The sequence below is a fragment of the Nansenia antarctica genome (assembly GCF_963989245.1).
Source record: "Nansenia antarctica genome assembly, chromosome: 7".
Taxonomy (NCBI): Eukaryota; Metazoa; Chordata; class Actinopteri; order Argentiniformes; family Microstomatidae; genus Nansenia; species Nansenia antarctica.
Window position 1 is genome coordinate 6383586 of NC_137677.1, and position 16360 is coordinate 6399945.

The 16360-nt window shown below is 50.9% G+C and overlaps 1 protein-coding gene across 1 annotated transcript in view; it reads left to right on the plus strand.

Annotated features, from left to right (window-relative positions):
• Nucleotides 1-16244, plus strand: part of notch2 (notch receptor 2) — a gene marked incomplete at its 5' end in the record, with an annotated part of 45977 nt that extends 29733 nt beyond the window's left edge. Inside the window, 18 exons of the mRNA XM_080537147.1 lie at nucleotides 51-203; nucleotides 610-838; nucleotides 1134-1335; nucleotides 1603-1756; nucleotides 2338-2522; nucleotides 3151-3283; nucleotides 3575-3826; nucleotides 4215-4327; nucleotides 4806-5353; nucleotides 5554-5889; nucleotides 6041-6192; nucleotides 6314-6521; nucleotides 9012-9099; nucleotides 9379-9532; nucleotides 10052-10371; nucleotides 11067-11214; nucleotides 11782-11879; nucleotides 12117-16244. Of these exons, the coding sequence (XP_080393273.1) occupies nucleotides 51-203; nucleotides 610-838; nucleotides 1134-1335; nucleotides 1603-1756; nucleotides 2338-2522; nucleotides 3151-3283; nucleotides 3575-3826; nucleotides 4215-4327; nucleotides 4806-5353; nucleotides 5554-5889; nucleotides 6041-6192; nucleotides 6314-6521; nucleotides 9012-9099; nucleotides 9379-9532; nucleotides 10052-10371; nucleotides 11067-11214; nucleotides 11782-11879; nucleotides 12117-13589 (4946 nt within the window). The 3' untranslated portion in view covers nucleotides 13590-16244. The remainder of the gene's footprint in view (nucleotides 1-50; nucleotides 204-609; nucleotides 839-1133; nucleotides 1336-1602; nucleotides 1757-2337; nucleotides 2523-3150; nucleotides 3284-3574; nucleotides 3827-4214; nucleotides 4328-4805; nucleotides 5354-5553; nucleotides 5890-6040; nucleotides 6193-6313; nucleotides 6522-9011; nucleotides 9100-9378; nucleotides 9533-10051; nucleotides 10372-11066; nucleotides 11215-11781; nucleotides 11880-12116) is intronic.
• Nucleotides 16245-16360: the final 116 nt, after the last annotated feature.

Below are 16360 nucleotides of genomic sequence, written 5' to 3' on the forward strand. Positions count from 1 at the left end.
TTCTACCACAGAGCAGAGTGTTCACTGGGCCTGTCTGTGTTTGTGACCAGGTCCCCGCTGCACCGAGGACGTGGACGAATGCAGGAAGAACCCGTGCCTGAACCGAGCCCGCTGCATCAACAACCAGGGCAGCTACATGTGCAAGTGTCAGGCAGGCTACAGCGGGCACAACTGCCAGACCAACATCGACGACTGCTCCCCCAGTGAGTTACTCACCACTCTCCTCCTCAGGGAGGGAGGGATTGATTGATTGATTGATAAATGTTTAGGTTTGTCATTTACACTCTCAAACGGTTGTTATCCGCTACTTTACTCCTAGGCAGACACAGACACAGAGACACAGAGACAGAAAGACAGACAGACACAGAGAGACAGAGACACAGAGAGACAGACACAGACAGACAGACAGACACACAGAGAGACAGACACAGACACACAGAGAGACAGACACAGAGAGACAGACAGACAGAGACAGACACAGACAGACACAGACAGACACAGACAGACACAGACAGACAGACACAGAGAGAGGCCTGAAGAGTGCGCCAGTAACAGTAGCTCCAACTTTAACCTCCATGTTCCCTCCCTCTCTCCCTCCCTCCTCCCCAGACCCCTGTCTGAACGGGGGGTCCTGCGTGGACGGCGTGGACGGCTTCTCTTGCGACTGCCGGCCCGGCTTCCACGGCAACCGCTGCGAGGCGGAGGTGGACGAGTGCGCCAGCCAGCCCTGCCGCAACAGCGCCGTGTGCCGGGACTACGTCAACAGCTTCGTGTGCGAGTGTCGGCCCGGCTTCGACGGCATCCTCTGTGACCACAACATCCCAGAATGCTCTGAAACGTGAGGCTCCATATCTCATTGCTGCAAGCGTTGGACCCCCCTGATATAAAGCAGATTAGATAAAGAGTTGTATGGATTTGAATTGGATATAAAAGCAATAGGATGGGCAACCCTGTCCTTTTCACCCCACTCACTCACTTACAGATCTGAGGAAAAACCTCAAGCCGCGCACTAGGACAAGGACGAGACGTGTTGTAAATCTCTGGGTGTGTCTCTCCCGCTAACTTTCTCTATCTGTTTCTGCCCTCCTCTCTCTCTCTCTCTCCCTCCCTCCCTCTGTTGTTTCCTGCCCCAGCTCCTGTCTGAATAACGGGACGTGTGTGGACGACATCAACACCTTCTCGTGCCGCTGCCGGCCGGGCTTCTACGGGACCTACTGTGAGCAGGAGCAGAACGAGTGTGACTCCCAACCCTGCAGGAACGGAGCCACCTGCACCGACGGCCTCGACTCCTACCGCTGCACCTGCCCCGTGGGCTACAACGGACACAACTGCCAGGTAGCGGGAGTGTGTGTGTGTGTCTGTGTCTGTGTCTGTGTCTGTGTCTGTGTGTGTGTGTCTGTGTCTGTGTCTGTGTCTGTGTCTGTGTCTGTGTCAGTGTCAGTGTCAGTGTCTGTGTCTGTGTCTGTGTCTCTGTGTCTCTGTGTCTCTGTGTGTGTGTGTGTCTTGTGTGGTCATATGTTTCCAAGGCAGCATTCAGAGAAGGGACATTTTCCCTCTGTTGGAAACATCCAACCTAACAACGTATTTTCTCCTGTTCTGCAGAACTTTGTGAACCTGTGCAGCCAGCTGAAGTGTCTGAACGGAGGGACGTGTACCCAGTCAGAGACCACCTGGTCCTGCCGCTGCCCCGTGGGCTGGACGGGCCTCTACTGTGACGTCCCCAACATGTCCTGTCAGGACTTTGCTGCCCGGACAGGTGAGCGCTGGATCTACCATACCATACTATAATACCCTTCTATACTCTATAATACTCTATAACACTCTATAATACTACACTCTACGTTACAATACCATACTATATAATACTCTATAAGACTCTTTTATACTTTACAATACTATACTATATAGCCTAACACTCTAATACTATATAATACTCTTCTATACTTTACTATACTGTTCTGCCTCTACAATACTGTACTATAATGTACTATGTAATACTCTTAATAATAATAATAATAATAATAATAATAATAATAATAATAATAATAACTTTTATTTGTATAGCACTTTTCCTGCAAACATTGCAGCTCAAAGTGCTCAATATATAAAGTATATAGTACTCTTATATACTTTATAACACTCTTCTGCCTCTACAATACTATACTTGCTACCGGTAAAATCTCACACATGGAAAAATATAGTTGTCATGATGACAGAGATATATGACCCCCGTTGCTTACAGACATACCGATATCTGATCCGTCAAAGTACTCTGGGCCAACATGTCTGTGTGTGTGTGTGTGTGTGTGTGTGTGTGTGTGTGTGTGTGTCTGTCAGGCGTGCGAGAGGGGATGGTGTGTAAGCACGCGGGCCGCTGTGTGAACGTGGGGAACGCCCACCAGTGCCACTGTCAGCCCGGCTACACGGGCAGCTACTGTGGGGACATGGTGGACGAGTGTCAGTCTAACCCCTGCCGCCACGGGGCCTCCTGCATAGACTACCAGGGCACCTACGAGTGCAAGGTGAGTCACACTGACCAGGGGGCATGTCTGTGTGTGTCTGTCTGTCTGTGTGTGTGTGTGTGTGTGTGTGTGTGTGTGTGTGTGTCTGTCTGTCTGTCTGTCTGTCTGTCTGTCTGTCTGTCTGTCTGGGTCTGTCTGTGTGTGTGTGTGTGTGTGTGTGTCTGTGTGTGTCTGTCTGTCTGTCTGTGTGTGTGTGTGTGTGTGTCTGTGTGTGTCTCTGTCTCTGTCTCTGTGTGTGTGTGTGTGTGTGTGTGTGTCTCTGTTTCTGTCTCTGTCTCTGTCTGTCTGTGTGTGTGTGTGTCTGTGTGTGTCTCTGTTTGTGTGTGTGTGTGTGTGTGTGTCTGTGTGTCTCTGTTTCTGTCTCTGTCTCTGTGTGTGTGTGTGTGTGAGTGTGTGTCTCTGTCTCTGTGTGTCTGTCTGTGTCTGTCTGTCTGTGTGTGTGTGTGTGTGTGTGTGTGTGTGTGTGTGTGTGTGTGTGTGTCTGTCTCTGTTTCTGTTTCTGTCTCTGTCTCTGTGTGTCTGTCTGTGTGTGTCTGTCTGTCTGTCTGTGTGTGTGCGCGTGCGCATTTGAATGTGTGTGTGCGTGTGTTAAACAGTGTATAACTGAGGTGCTGTGACTGTGTCTCAGTGCAAGCCTGGCTACCAGGGGGTGAACTGTGAGTACGACGTGGACGAGTGTCACTCCAACCCCTGTCTCCATGGCGGCAAATGCATCAACCTCATCAACCACTTCCTCTGCTCCTGCCCCTCCGGCACACGTGGTAAGACAGGACAGGAGGGAGTATTCTGGGTCAGCGTGCATGTACGGTGTACTTGTAAATATGTAAATATGTTTTAGAGGGAATTATATGACCCTACATCCCACTAACACCCCGGTTCACTTTGCATTCTCTTTGTCCTCTTCTCTCTCCTCTCTCTCTGCATCCCCCGCTCTGTCTCTCTCTCTCTGCATCCCCCCCTCTGTCTCTCTCTCTCTGCATTCCCTCTATCTCTCTCTGCATTCCCCCTCTCTCTTTCTCTGCACCCCCCCCCCCCCCCTCTCTCTCTCTCAGGCTCACAGTGTGAGGTGGACGATGACGACTGCGCTCCCAAGAATGGCCACTGGGGGCCCCGCTGTCTGAACGGGGGCCGGTGTGAGGACGGGGTGGGCCGCTACACCTGCTCCTGCCCCGCGGGCTTCGCGGGGGAGCACTGTGAGGGGGACGTGAACGAGTGCCTCTCCGCCCCCTGCCACTCCCCTGGCAGCCTGGACTGTGTCCAGCTCACCAACGACTACCAGTGCCGCTGCCGTCTCGGCTACACAGGTACCGCAGCACACACCCCTCCTCCTCTGTAACCACAGTTACTCCACTTCAGTCCTGGGGGGGGTATTCCATCAACGTCGCTGAAGGAAAATCCAGGCTTATTTTGGCAGAACTTCTGAAAAAAATCAGGGGTTATTTTTTGATAAGTCTCGCGAGATTGAGGTTGATGGAATACCCCCCAGGGGAACCAGAGTGTACCGCATATGTATTTATGTTCCAGTGCAGCATGGACACACTTGACAAGCCACCTGTTGTCCCCAGGATTTGAGTTGCGAGATTCTGTTATATTCAATAAAAACAAGACTTTGATTGATTGCTGATGGATTATATCTACAAGGATTCGTGCCCATGTGGTGCTCATCATGTGCTTTCTCTCTCTCTCCCCCAGGCCGTCACTGTGAGTCCGTGGTGGACCTGTGCCTGTCTAAACCCTGCCACAACAGCGGCACCTGCTCCATGAACATGAGCTCCGTGCACGGCTACACCTGCACCTGTCTTCCTGTAAGTCACTGGCACTTCCTGTCTGATACTTCCTGTATGCTTCCTAATGTTGGTCCAGTCTTCAGACCCCTGGGATCCTCAGCTCTCCATGTGCCAGCTCGCCTGTCTGCTTATGTTTTCTCTTTTTAATTGTTTCCAACTGCATTGTTTTGCATTACTACTGTACCCGCCTACCTCTCCCTGTAGTTGTTTCAGCCTCATGTTCTCATGTGCCTCAAGTTCTCGCTGCTTCTTTCTCCGACCACTAACCGAACCCTTCTCCTCCTCTTACTCTCATGCTTGCTTCAGAGGGTGCACCTCCGTAGCCCAGGTATGAGTGTGACCAGCGGTGTAGGAGGAGCCCAGCCATTACTTCTAGTAGACATGCACTATACTATACTAGCCTCAAGACAAGAATGTCTGTGTTTAGTCAAGTACTTTCCAAGTCTGACATCTACCCCCCTCCTCTGTCTCTCTCCCCCCCCCCCTCCATTCTCAGGGCTACACCGGGTTCAACTGTGGCGAGATGGAGGGCTACAACTGCGCCAACCTGCGCTGTCAGAACGGCGGGCACTGCCAGGAGTCCCGAGGCGGCCAGCTCCGCTGCATCTGCCAGCCGGGCTACACGGGGCCGCGCTGCGACAAGGTGGTGAGCTGCCAGAGCGGGCCCTGTCTGAACGGGGGCACCTGCCGCCTGAAGGACCCGCACAACCCCTACCAGTTCACCTGCCAGTGCCCCATGCACTTCTCCGGCCGGCACTGCGAGACGGTGGCGCTGGACCCGTCGTCCGCCACCCCCTCCTGCCCCTACCTGGAGTGCGAGCAGAAGTCGGGGGACAAGGTGTGCGACCCCCAGTGCAACAACCACGAGTGCCAGTGGGACGGAGGGGACTGCTCCCTCCACTGGCACCGGCCCTGGGTCAACTGCACCGCCCCCGTGGCCTGCTGGGAGCTGTTCCGGAACGGCCAGTGCGACCCCGAGTGCGACAACTCGGGCTGCCTCTACGACAGCTTCGAGTGTCAGGAGAGCACCAAGATGCACTGCAAGTACGTACGCCGGGTCGTCGGTCTTTTGGAGATTAACCCGAGAAAGTCTCCCCGATTTTTGTCATTTTGTCACGTCATAGTAATGTATTAGCTATAATAGTTGTCATTTAAAGCAGAAGAAAACTCCAAATATGAGTCTCGTGACTCGGTGACAAACTCCTCTGTAACCCCCCCCCCCCTCTCTCCTGTCCCGTCTACAGGTACGACAAGTACTGTGCCGACCACTATGGCAACAAGATCTGTGACACCAGCTGCAACACGGAGGCCTGCGGCTGGGACGGCCTGGACTGCTCCGGGGACACCCCTGCCAAGGTGGCGGAGGGCACCCTGGTGATCGTGGTCCTGCTGCAGCCCAAGGAGCTCCTGGAGGACCTGCGGGCCTTCCTGCGCTCCCTGGGCACCCTGCTCCGCACCAACCTCCGCGTGAAGCTGGACGCCCAGCAGAAGCTCATGCTGTACCCCTACTATGGCCTGGACCACGAGGAGAGCGGACAGTCCATGAAGAGGAGGGGGAGGCGGGAGCTGGAGGTCATCGGGTGAGTACGAACAGACACACGCACACACACACACACACACACACAACACTCACTCTGTCTCTGATTCTCAGTGATCTGACCAATTGTATTTAAATTCCGTCATATTGAGTACGGAAAACACCATTTCTGAGTGTGCCGTGTCTGTCCGCAGGTCGAAGGTGCACCTGGAGATAGACAACCGCGAGTGCGCCCAGAGCTCCGTGCCCAGAGACTGTTTCTCCAGCACAGAGCTGGCCGCCTCCTTCATCGCCGCCGAATACCTGAAGACCTCAGCCCTGCCCTACCCCGTGGTCTCTGTCGACAGTACGTTTAGTTTTAAAAAAAACATTTCAAGGTCACGGTATTATCCCAGACACGTTGTAGTAGGTTGTTGGTTCCAGTCCCCTTGTGTGTTAAGTTGCGTGTCCCTCCTCTCCCCCTGCAGGTCATCACCCCACGGACCCTCAGAACCCTCAGTACCTGCTCTGGCTGGTGGCCGTGGCCGCCGTCATCATGCTGCTCATCCTGGTGCTGGGCATGCTGGCGGCCAAGCGCAAACGCAAACACGGCATCCTGTGGCTCCCCGACGGCTTCCTGGCCAAGAAGGACGACAAGAGGAGAGAGCCCGTGGGCCAGGACGACTTCGGCATGAAGTGAGTGGCTGAAAGGCGCGGGGAGGGGGCGGACACGGAGACACAGGCATGCTAGTTAGTTAGCTAGTTAAGTTAGTTGGACTAGATATTCTAGTAGGGAAATTCCTACCAGAATATCGAGACCCAACTAACTAACTAACTAGCTAACTAACTAACTAACTCTAAATGTTAACATCTCGGTAGTGAGTGGCTGAAAGGCTGGGGGGGCGGACATGGAGACGCAGGCATGTTAGTTAGTTGGACTAGATATTAGTGTTGTTCCGATACCATTTTTTGATACCGATACCTGACCGTGCAGTACTTGCCGATACCGAGTACCGATCCGATACCACGGCGTTTGAAAAAACAAAACAAAAAAACATGTTTTTTGAGCCGCATACTCACCTCGATGTAAAATTATTGCTAACACTTAGTCTGGCACTGCTCAAAACCTTTGTAAAACAGGAAAAAATACCAACAGAGAGTGAATGCTATAGAACTTTTTTTTATTGTCTACCTGGTATGGTGACAAGAAAATCAACCCCTTATAAAACCTGAAATGTGGCTCTCACAGATGCCAATCAGTGCAATATCCATTTAAGATATAAAACAGTCGTAGTAGTAGTGCAACAGCAAGTGAACATTTACAAACAAAATAACTTTAAGATATAAAACAGTCGTAGTAGTAGTGCAACAGCAAGTAAACAATTACAAACAAAATAACTTTAAGATATAAAACAGTCGTAGTAGTAGTGCAACAGCAAGTGAACATTTACAAACAAAATAACTTTAAGATATAAAACAGTCGTAGTAGTAGTGCAACAGCAAGTAAACATTTACAAACAAAATAACTTTAAGATATAAAACAGTCGTAGTAGTAGTGCAACAGCAAGTGAACATTTACAAACAAAATAACTTTAAGATATAAAACAGTCGTAGTAGTAGTGCAACAGCAAGTAAACAATTACAAACAAAATAACTTTAAGATATAAAACAGTCGTAGTAGTAGTGCAACAGCAAGTGAACATTTACAAACAAAATAACTTTAAGATATAAAACAGTCGTAGTAGTAGTGCAACAGCAAGTAAACATTTACAAACAAAATAACTTTAAGATATAAAACCGTACAAGTAGTGCAGCATGCGTGTTTGTTTTTCCGCGATAGTTGAGAGCAGCTGCTCTGGGCCAATAGCGTTCCAGCAGAGGAGCATGCCTGGGCATGTCTGGGCATGTCTGTGTATGTCTGTGTTAGGTAGGCTGTGTCAGGCTACTATTCATAGCTTTCATGTGACGTCACAGCATAGTGTAAACGCCCACCTGACGGGCAAAAGGCACTTTTTGCGGGCAAAACCCACGGGCAAAACCCACTTTTTGCGGGTTAATAACTTTGATTTCCCGTGGGTTAGGAAAATAATTCCAACGTGTCCGGATAGAGTAGAAGACAGGGAATCCAACACTATTTGAATGGAGTCGATCCTCCACTCCTATCACCGTGGACACAGCAAGGAGCGAATTCCCGGATATAAATATTCCCTCGCCTCGCTGACAGCGGGAGTTGGGAGTTTCGTCCAGCAGCCGGTGAACGCCCGGTTGATCGAGTTTCATATTAAAAGTATATCTTCTCGGGGTGTCAGCGCGGTGGTTAAGGGCTCAAAATGACCGTATACTGATGGTGAATTTAGCAATAATAGTCGTATGTTTGTACCACCTCCATAACCGGTGTTATTCACGGGAAAAGCCGGTCAAGGAGGCACCCTTTGCAGGTCAATAACTTTGATTCTCCGGGGGTTAGGAAAATAATTCCAACGTGTCCGGATAGAGTAGAAGACAGGGAATCCAACACCATTTGAATGGTGTCAATCCTCCACTCCTATCACCGTTGTGTATCTTGATAGTTCTTCATGAGTGAGGTGGTCTAAATAGTAGGCAGCCATGTTGAGCGATGTTGCTATGATACTTTTTGCCCGTCAGGTTGGTGGTTGCTAGGGAAGAAACCACGTGACTGAAAGCTATGAATAGCAGACAAGCTGAGAAAAACGCAACGTGCTGCGTTTGAACAAGAGTTTGGTATCGGGTGTTATTATTTGTTAGTACTCGCCGATACCGATACCAGCATTTTGGTGCGTATCGGTGGCCATGCCGATACTAGTATCGGTATCGGAACAACACTACTAGATATTCTAGTAGGGAATTCCTACCAGAATATCGAGCCCCAACTAACTAGCTAGCTGACTAACTAACTAACTCTAAATGTTAACGTGTCGGTAACACAACGTAACGCGACACAGCAAGGGGGAAGAGGGAATTCCTACCAGAATATTGAGCCCAACTAGCTAGCTAGCTAACTAACTAACTCTAAATGTTAACGGTCTCGGTAACACAACGTAACGCGACACAGCGTCAAGCGTGAGCCGGTCGTCTCGCTGTGGGCTGATGACTCAGCGTTTGTTCTGGTTCCCACCCTGACTGACGGGCGGCCGTGTGTGACGTGTGTTCTCTTCTGTCCCGAAGGAACTTCAAGACCCAGGACGGAGGGATGATGGACGGCAGCCAGAGCCAGCGATGGCTGGAGGAGGAGGCCCCGCCCAAGAAGCCCAGGGTGAGGGGGGTCAGGGGTCAGGGGTCAGGGGGTCAAACTCAGGGTGACCAGCAGAGAGATGGGAGAAATAAGATGAAACAGAACAGAATATTGCTCACATCCAACAGCCGTACTTACAGACAGATACAGTCAGATAAGTAGTGACAGCATAAGACAATGGCATAACATAAATAACACAATTAAAATTGTGATCTTGGCACAGGTTCAGGCACATTGAGCTAACTTGTAGGTGTTGACCCTATTAACCCTCTCCTCTCCTCCCCCTTCCTCCCCCCCCAGACTGAGGACAAGCCCCTGCTGCCTCTGGCTGTGGAGGGGGGTGTGGACCGGCGGGAGTGGACCCTCCAACACCACAAGGCTGCCGACATCAGCCTGACCCCCCCGCAGGCCGACCTGGAGGCCTCCTGTCTGGACGTCAACGTGAAAGGACCAGGTGGGGCATCGCCATGGGGACGGGGGTTGTCAGGGTTACCTGTGTGTGCCACTGGGAAGATTCTGAAGGCACATTCTCCACATTGTTGCTAATCACATGACCACCATCTATTCTATATCTGGCTAGTGTAGTATTACTTTGGAAATCACAACGTACACTGCCCAAGCGACAATGAAACTTTCTGTCATGTCAGAATATTGTCGGGACATGATGGAAGGTAGTAGGACATGGTAGTGTGGGACATGGTAGTATTGTAGTGTGGGACATGGTAGTGTGGGACATGGTAGTGTGGGGACATGGTAGTGTGGGACATGGTAGTGTGGGGACATGGTAGTGTGGGACATGGTAGTGTGGGACATGGTAGTGTGGGACATGGTAGTGTGGGACATGGTAGTGCAGGGATAGGTAACGCCAGGATTGACCCTCACACACTACTTGAGTAATGCGGTTCCTGTCCAAGCCCATCATGTGATCCTGCTGGTGTTCCACTGTAACACTGTTGTCTGTCCTGTGGTCCAGACGGGTTCACCCCGCTGATGCTGGCCTCCCTGCGGAACGGCGGGGCGTCCGACTGCGGCCTGCAGGGGGAGGAGGAGGAGGAGAGCGGCGGGGACGAGCCAGGGCCCAGCGTCATCTCTGACCTCATCACCCAGGGCGCCACGCTCATGGCCCAGACGGACCGGACCGGGGAGACGGCGCTCCACCTGGCCGCCCGCTACGCCCGCGCCGACGCCGCCAAGAGACTCCTGGACGCCGGCGCCGACGCCAACGCCCACGACAACATGGGCCGCACCCCCCTCCACGCCGCCGTGGCAGCCGACGCCCAGGGAGTGTTCCAGGTGAGAGGCCTGACGTAGAACGTAGAGCAGCACCCTCTGGTGGTCACGCCCACTAGCTGAATGACGACAGGCTGAGCTGTTTGTGTTCAGAGTTGGTTAGGCTGTGTAGTTCGGTGTGATGTGTAGTTTCATGTCATTTCGAGTCATGTCTACATTTACATTTATGGCATTTAGCAGACGCCTTTATCCAAAGCGACTTACAAGAAATATATTTTTAAATAAGTGAATCGTCTATACCAGCACACCTGATTCAACTAATCAAGTACAAACCATAATTGCTTTGTACTTGATTAGTTGAATCAGGTGTGCTGGTGGTGGAACAGATCAAATATGTGGTGCGGCTGGGGTGCCCCAAGGAGAGGGTTGGGAAACACTGGACTCTATCCATCAGTCATCGCAAGAAAAACGTATCTATGCTAGAGCCAGGGGTCATTGGTACTCAAAATGCTAGAAGAAGGAAGAATTAGGATATTGTTTTTATTTTTTATGTTTAAATGTATTTTATTAACAGTAGAGAAACTGTAGAGGGGATGAAGAGGTCTTAGGGGGGACAGTGAAGATGTAGCGTCAAGAGATGGGTCTTTGACTCTGTGACTCTGCAGTCCCATCAGCAGTGGGCAGCTGGTTCCTGTCTGTTATGGTGGTGTTGTTCATCCAGTAAAACTCTCCCTCTCCCCCTTTCTCTCCCGTCTCAGATCCTCATCCGTAACCGGGCCACGGAGCTGGACGCACGCATGAACGACGGCACCACGCCCCTGATCCTGGCCGCCAGGCTGGCCGTGGAGGGCATGGTGGAGGAGCTGGTCCACTGCCACGCCGACATCAACGCTGTGGACGACCATGGTGAGCTACGCTGGCTTTGTCTGGGGGGGGGGGGGGGGGGGGGCGCTCCTACTGTAGGAGATAGTGATGTGTTTGATCTAGAGTCATTCCTCTAGGTCCTGCTGTAGGACCTGATTCCAGATCAGTATGTACTTTACTGTAGTTTCAAACACATACTTGTCTTGCATACAGTGGTCGTGCCAAACATAATATGAAATGAAACATCATTTGAAACTACAGTAAAGTGCATACAGATCTGTAGTGAGTATGTCATGTCATGAGCTGTGACAAAGATGAACTCAGGCTGGAGCCCTGTCACTAGTACAGAGAGACAGGCACGGCGTCCTTGCTTGCTTCCAGACACATTTGCATGCTGATCCTTAGCCTTGCATACCAGAGACCCAGCGGCAGTGGAAAGAGACTGAAGCTGAAGCTAAACAAACCTTCCTGACTTCTATCCCTCCCTCCCTCCCTCTCTCTCTCTCTCTCTCTCTCTCTCTCTCTCTCTCTCTCTCTCTCTCTCTCTCTCCCTCTCTCTCTCTCTGTCTCTCTCTCTCTCTCTCTCTCTCTCTGCTCCTTCGCTCTCAGGCAAGTCTGCTCTCCACTGGGCCGCTGCTGTCAACAATGTGGAGGCCACTCTGGTGCTGCTGAAGAACGGAGCCAACAGAGACATGCAGGACAACAAGGTTTGGAGACCTCACGTTACCTTCCCTCCATCTTGTTTATCCTCGCTTTTGTTTCCAACAGAACCGAGGACACATTCCACATTTTACATTTGTTCTCCCATTGATTGTAACAGAGATACGTGTCCTTCATGACTGAAACCGTTCATCATGAAATGGAAATCAAATCTAGTTCTGTGGCGTCTGGACCACGACCATGACTCTGTACCAAACCCCTGTGTTGTGTTGTTTCCCCTCCAGGAGGAGACCCCGCTGTTCCTGGCGGCCAGGGAGGGCAGCTTCGAGGCGGCCCAGGTCCTGCTGGACCACTACTCCAACCGGGACATCACGGACCACCTGGACCGGCTGCCCCGCGACACGGCCCAGGAGCGCATGCACCACGACATCGTGCGCCTGCTCGACCAGTACAACCTGGTGCACAGCCCCCACACGGGGCCCAACCACATGGGCGGGGGCGGGGGCCACTCCTCCCTGGTCTGCGGGGGCAACGGGGCCGGCTTCATCGGCATGCGCCCCGGCCCCCAGGGCAAGAAGAGCCGGCGGGGCGGGGGGAAGGTGGGCGGCGTGGCCGGCGGCACGGCCAAGGAGCTGAAGGACATGAAGGCTAAGAGGAGGAAGAAGCCGGCCGGAGGGGAGGGGCCGGCGGTGGGCGGGGGGGCCGGAGGAGGAGGCGTCGGCGGCAACGGCACCAAAACTGCAGGAGCACTTTCCGAGAGCTCCGTCACCATGTCCCCCGTGGACTCCCTGGAGTCTCCGCACTCGTACGCCAGCGACGCCGGGGGGGCGGGGGCCTCCAACACCAACGCCAACTCCCCCCCGCTCCTGGGCAGCCCCTCCTCCAGGCCCCTGCTGCCCCCCGTCAGTCACATGCTGGGCCAGCAGCAGGGCTGGGTGGGCCTGGCCAAGCACGGCTACGGGGGCCACATGTTCGGCCTCATGCCCCACCAGCTGGGCGCCTCGCACCTGCCGGGCATGTCCCAGCAGCACCACGGCCAGAGCCTCCTCACGCCCATGAACGTCACCATGAGCCGCGAGCAGCTGCCCCCCATCGTCACCTTCCAGATGATGGCGCCGGGGGGCGGCCAGGCCCTGCTGAAGCAACAGCAGCAGCAGCAGCCGGGGCAGATGGGGCAGAGCCAGGGGCAGAACCAAGGCCCGCCCCGTTCTCAGCAGGGCCCCGCTCATCTGCACTGCACTGCCCAGGGCATGATGTACCAGATGCCCGACGTGGGCCTCCAGCACAACCTCCAGCCCCGGCCTCTCCAGCAACACCCCCACGCCCACGCCCTCCCTCACGGCCACGGAGGCATGGTGGACGGCGGCCAGTCCCGCCAGCAGCAGCAGCAGCAGTTGCCCCCCTACCAGGCCATGCAGAGCCCCGTGGATAAGTACCCCACCCCGCCCTCCCAGCACAGCTACGCCACCGCCGGCTCGGAGGGCACCACCCCGGGACACCCGGCCCACCCCCCCAGCGAGCACCCGTACCTCACCCCCTCGCCCGAGTCTCCCGACCCCTGGTCCTCCTCCTCCCCCCACTCCAACTCAGACTGGTCTGACGTCACCACGAGCCCCACCCCCCTGGGGAACCCCCACGCACTGCCAGCCTCCCGCCACACACACATTCCGGAGCAGGGGCAGTCGCAGCCGCAGTCGCAGCAGACGCAACAGGGCTCCCAGCAGCCCCAGCGCGGCAACATGCAGGTGTTTGCATAGGCATAAGGAGAGGACACTGTCTGCGCAGCCGAATGTTTAATGCTTTGTTGATCTTTGTAGTTAAACTGCAACACTTAACTTGTATCCATCCCTTTCCTTTATCATGTCGTTCTTTGTCTGGACCCCCCCTACCCTACCTTGGTACAGTTATCCATGTCCTTTCCCTTTCCCCATACATCCTTTTCCTTTCTGTCTACTTTGCACTTAAGATAGTGTGTAATTGTGTATAGCCCTTAAAGATGTCACAAGTCTTGCCAACCCGAAAGCAAAAATCTTAAACCAAAAAACTGTGATGTTCACTATTGACCCAACTAAAGCCTCTAACAACCCCCCCACCCCGATCACTGCAAGGAGCATTCTGTTCACATGTGAGGGAGTCAGGAGGACTTGCCTTTGGGTTTTCCAGTACCTTTTGTACAGTTCAAAAGTGACGGATCATCAGAAAGAGCTGAAGGGTGATGACGTCACGTGAGGAAACCAGACTGTTGAGGCGGAGGGGATTCTGGGACAGACGGACGGTGGATAGTCTTCCCTGCTCTGCTCCTGATCTCCTGGGTAGTTTCTATCGGGCTGAGCCTTATGTATTTCCACTTCTTTTTTTGTTTGTTTTTGAAGGACATTTTGCTCTCTTACTATCCTTTCGAATCACTTTGTTTAATGTATTAGACCTACCAAGGACATTCTTGCTCTCTTAACTATCCTTTTGAATCACTTTGTTTAATGTACTAGACCTACCAAGGACATACTAACTTTTCATTGAAAAATTAACTACTTTTTTATATGATGGGTCACCGTTCACTTATGTTAAGTTGTGTTCTCTAAGCAAAAACTGCCTTTTTTTTTCTTTTTTTCTTTTTTCCTTTTTTTGTATTTGATGCATTGTTGTTCCCACTGATAACGTGGCGTGGGGAGAGATATTTTTATAGGGGCTGTTATAGTGTGAATAGAACGGTACGCACGCACACAAAGGAAAGCAAACAGATACATCTCTTCAAACGTGTGGTTCTATGCTAATCTGTGGTGTAAATAGTTGTCATGTTAAGGTCCCGTATTCTTCCTCAGTCTGTTGAGTTTGTTTCCTCTCTCCATCCCCCCATAACCTTGGGATGCATATCAGCCAGTGGGGGTCTGTAACCTCTCACTCTGTGTCAACGTAAGCAGGAGAATCCACGTTACTGAGAAGTATGAACCGTTATTACTGGTACTGGACCGGACGGACCGCCGAATCCACAAGAAAGTCTTGAGCTTGATGAATACCAAAGCATAGTGAGAAGAAGCCTTAAGTATATATATCTCTGTTGCACTTTGTCTCTCTTGATGGTCTCACCGAGGGTTTCACTAGGGTGCTGGGGGTGTACGATGGTGAGGGTATTAGAGAACTGAAAAGCTTTACATAAACATAAACACACACACACACATGGTAAATTTACACACACACACACCATATTTTGTTACAGTGTCAATCTCTTTCATCAAACAGTTGAGGTTAATATTGTGTAGTACTGCCCCCCACTGTTACAGAATAAGGTTTGATTATGACACCTGTACCATTTAATTGTTATTACTATTCTATTTTACATCGATTTGTATTATTGTATGTTACGATAACTGCTCTCAACATTTTGACTGGTTCTGAAGTTCTCCTTCTTTTTTAATGGCAGTTGCTTTTTCCCCCAAGAAATCATTTACATTTTTTTGCTTAATTACAATCAACTGTATTTGTGCACCTTCTTTAATTGTCTTGTGATTCATACACCAAGTCTGCAGATGTTTAGGATATTTGTTTAGTAACAAGAGTATTTCCTGTCTTCCTGATGTTTTCCATGTTGGAGCGTAGTCTTATATGGCTGCTCTGTGACTACAGACAATCCTTGATCGTTTCTGTTTTGCACCGTTTGAATGAAAACATTCAGTGTCACCAAAACCCAGTTTAAGTTGTTGGCTAAAAACTCAAAGTAAATCATTGCAGATCCACCACATTGGTCACTGTAGAATATATATTTATATATTGGTAGGAAAGGTTGATAATGTTTGGATGTTGTCTAAAGAAAGTGGATTACTGTTACAATGGAGCAACACACACACATACACACACACACACACGCACACAGAGTAATTTACAATCAGTTAGAAGTACAAGTTTATCTTAAGATAAGACACCAATGCCAAGTGCCTGAATAACCAAACCAAAATCCCCATGTTCCTCAGTCCTTCCATAGTCCCTGTACCTGGCACTTAAGATCCTCTACTACAAACGACTTCTGATATCCGACATTCTGAACCCCTGTTTCTGCGTCGCGGTCTGTTGGCTGCAGGATCATCAATACACACATCAACAGAGCTCATGGAGCATCGTGTCTTCACTTACCGGTAAATGCCTCCTATTATGCAAGGCTATTTTTTACGTGCTGTATATAGAAATGTTTTTTTTATGTTTATTGTACTTTCTTTTTCTGTTAACCATATATATATATATATATATATATATATATATATAAATATATATATTCACATATGTCATGTTATATGAAGTAGTTGCCCCTCATGTTTGTATAATGTAGAAGATGCCTGTTTATTGTGAACAAAACCTGTCTGATATAAACCAATGATCAAGTGCGTACTGAAATACAGAAATAAAGTCAGGCTTTTCAAATCTATCTGCCCACGGTGCGTTATTATTATTATTTTGTCACTCTTTAAAACTGTAAACATCTTACAACATGCATTTCAAGGGCTGCAGATCATTATTTCTACAATGTTTCTTCCAATAA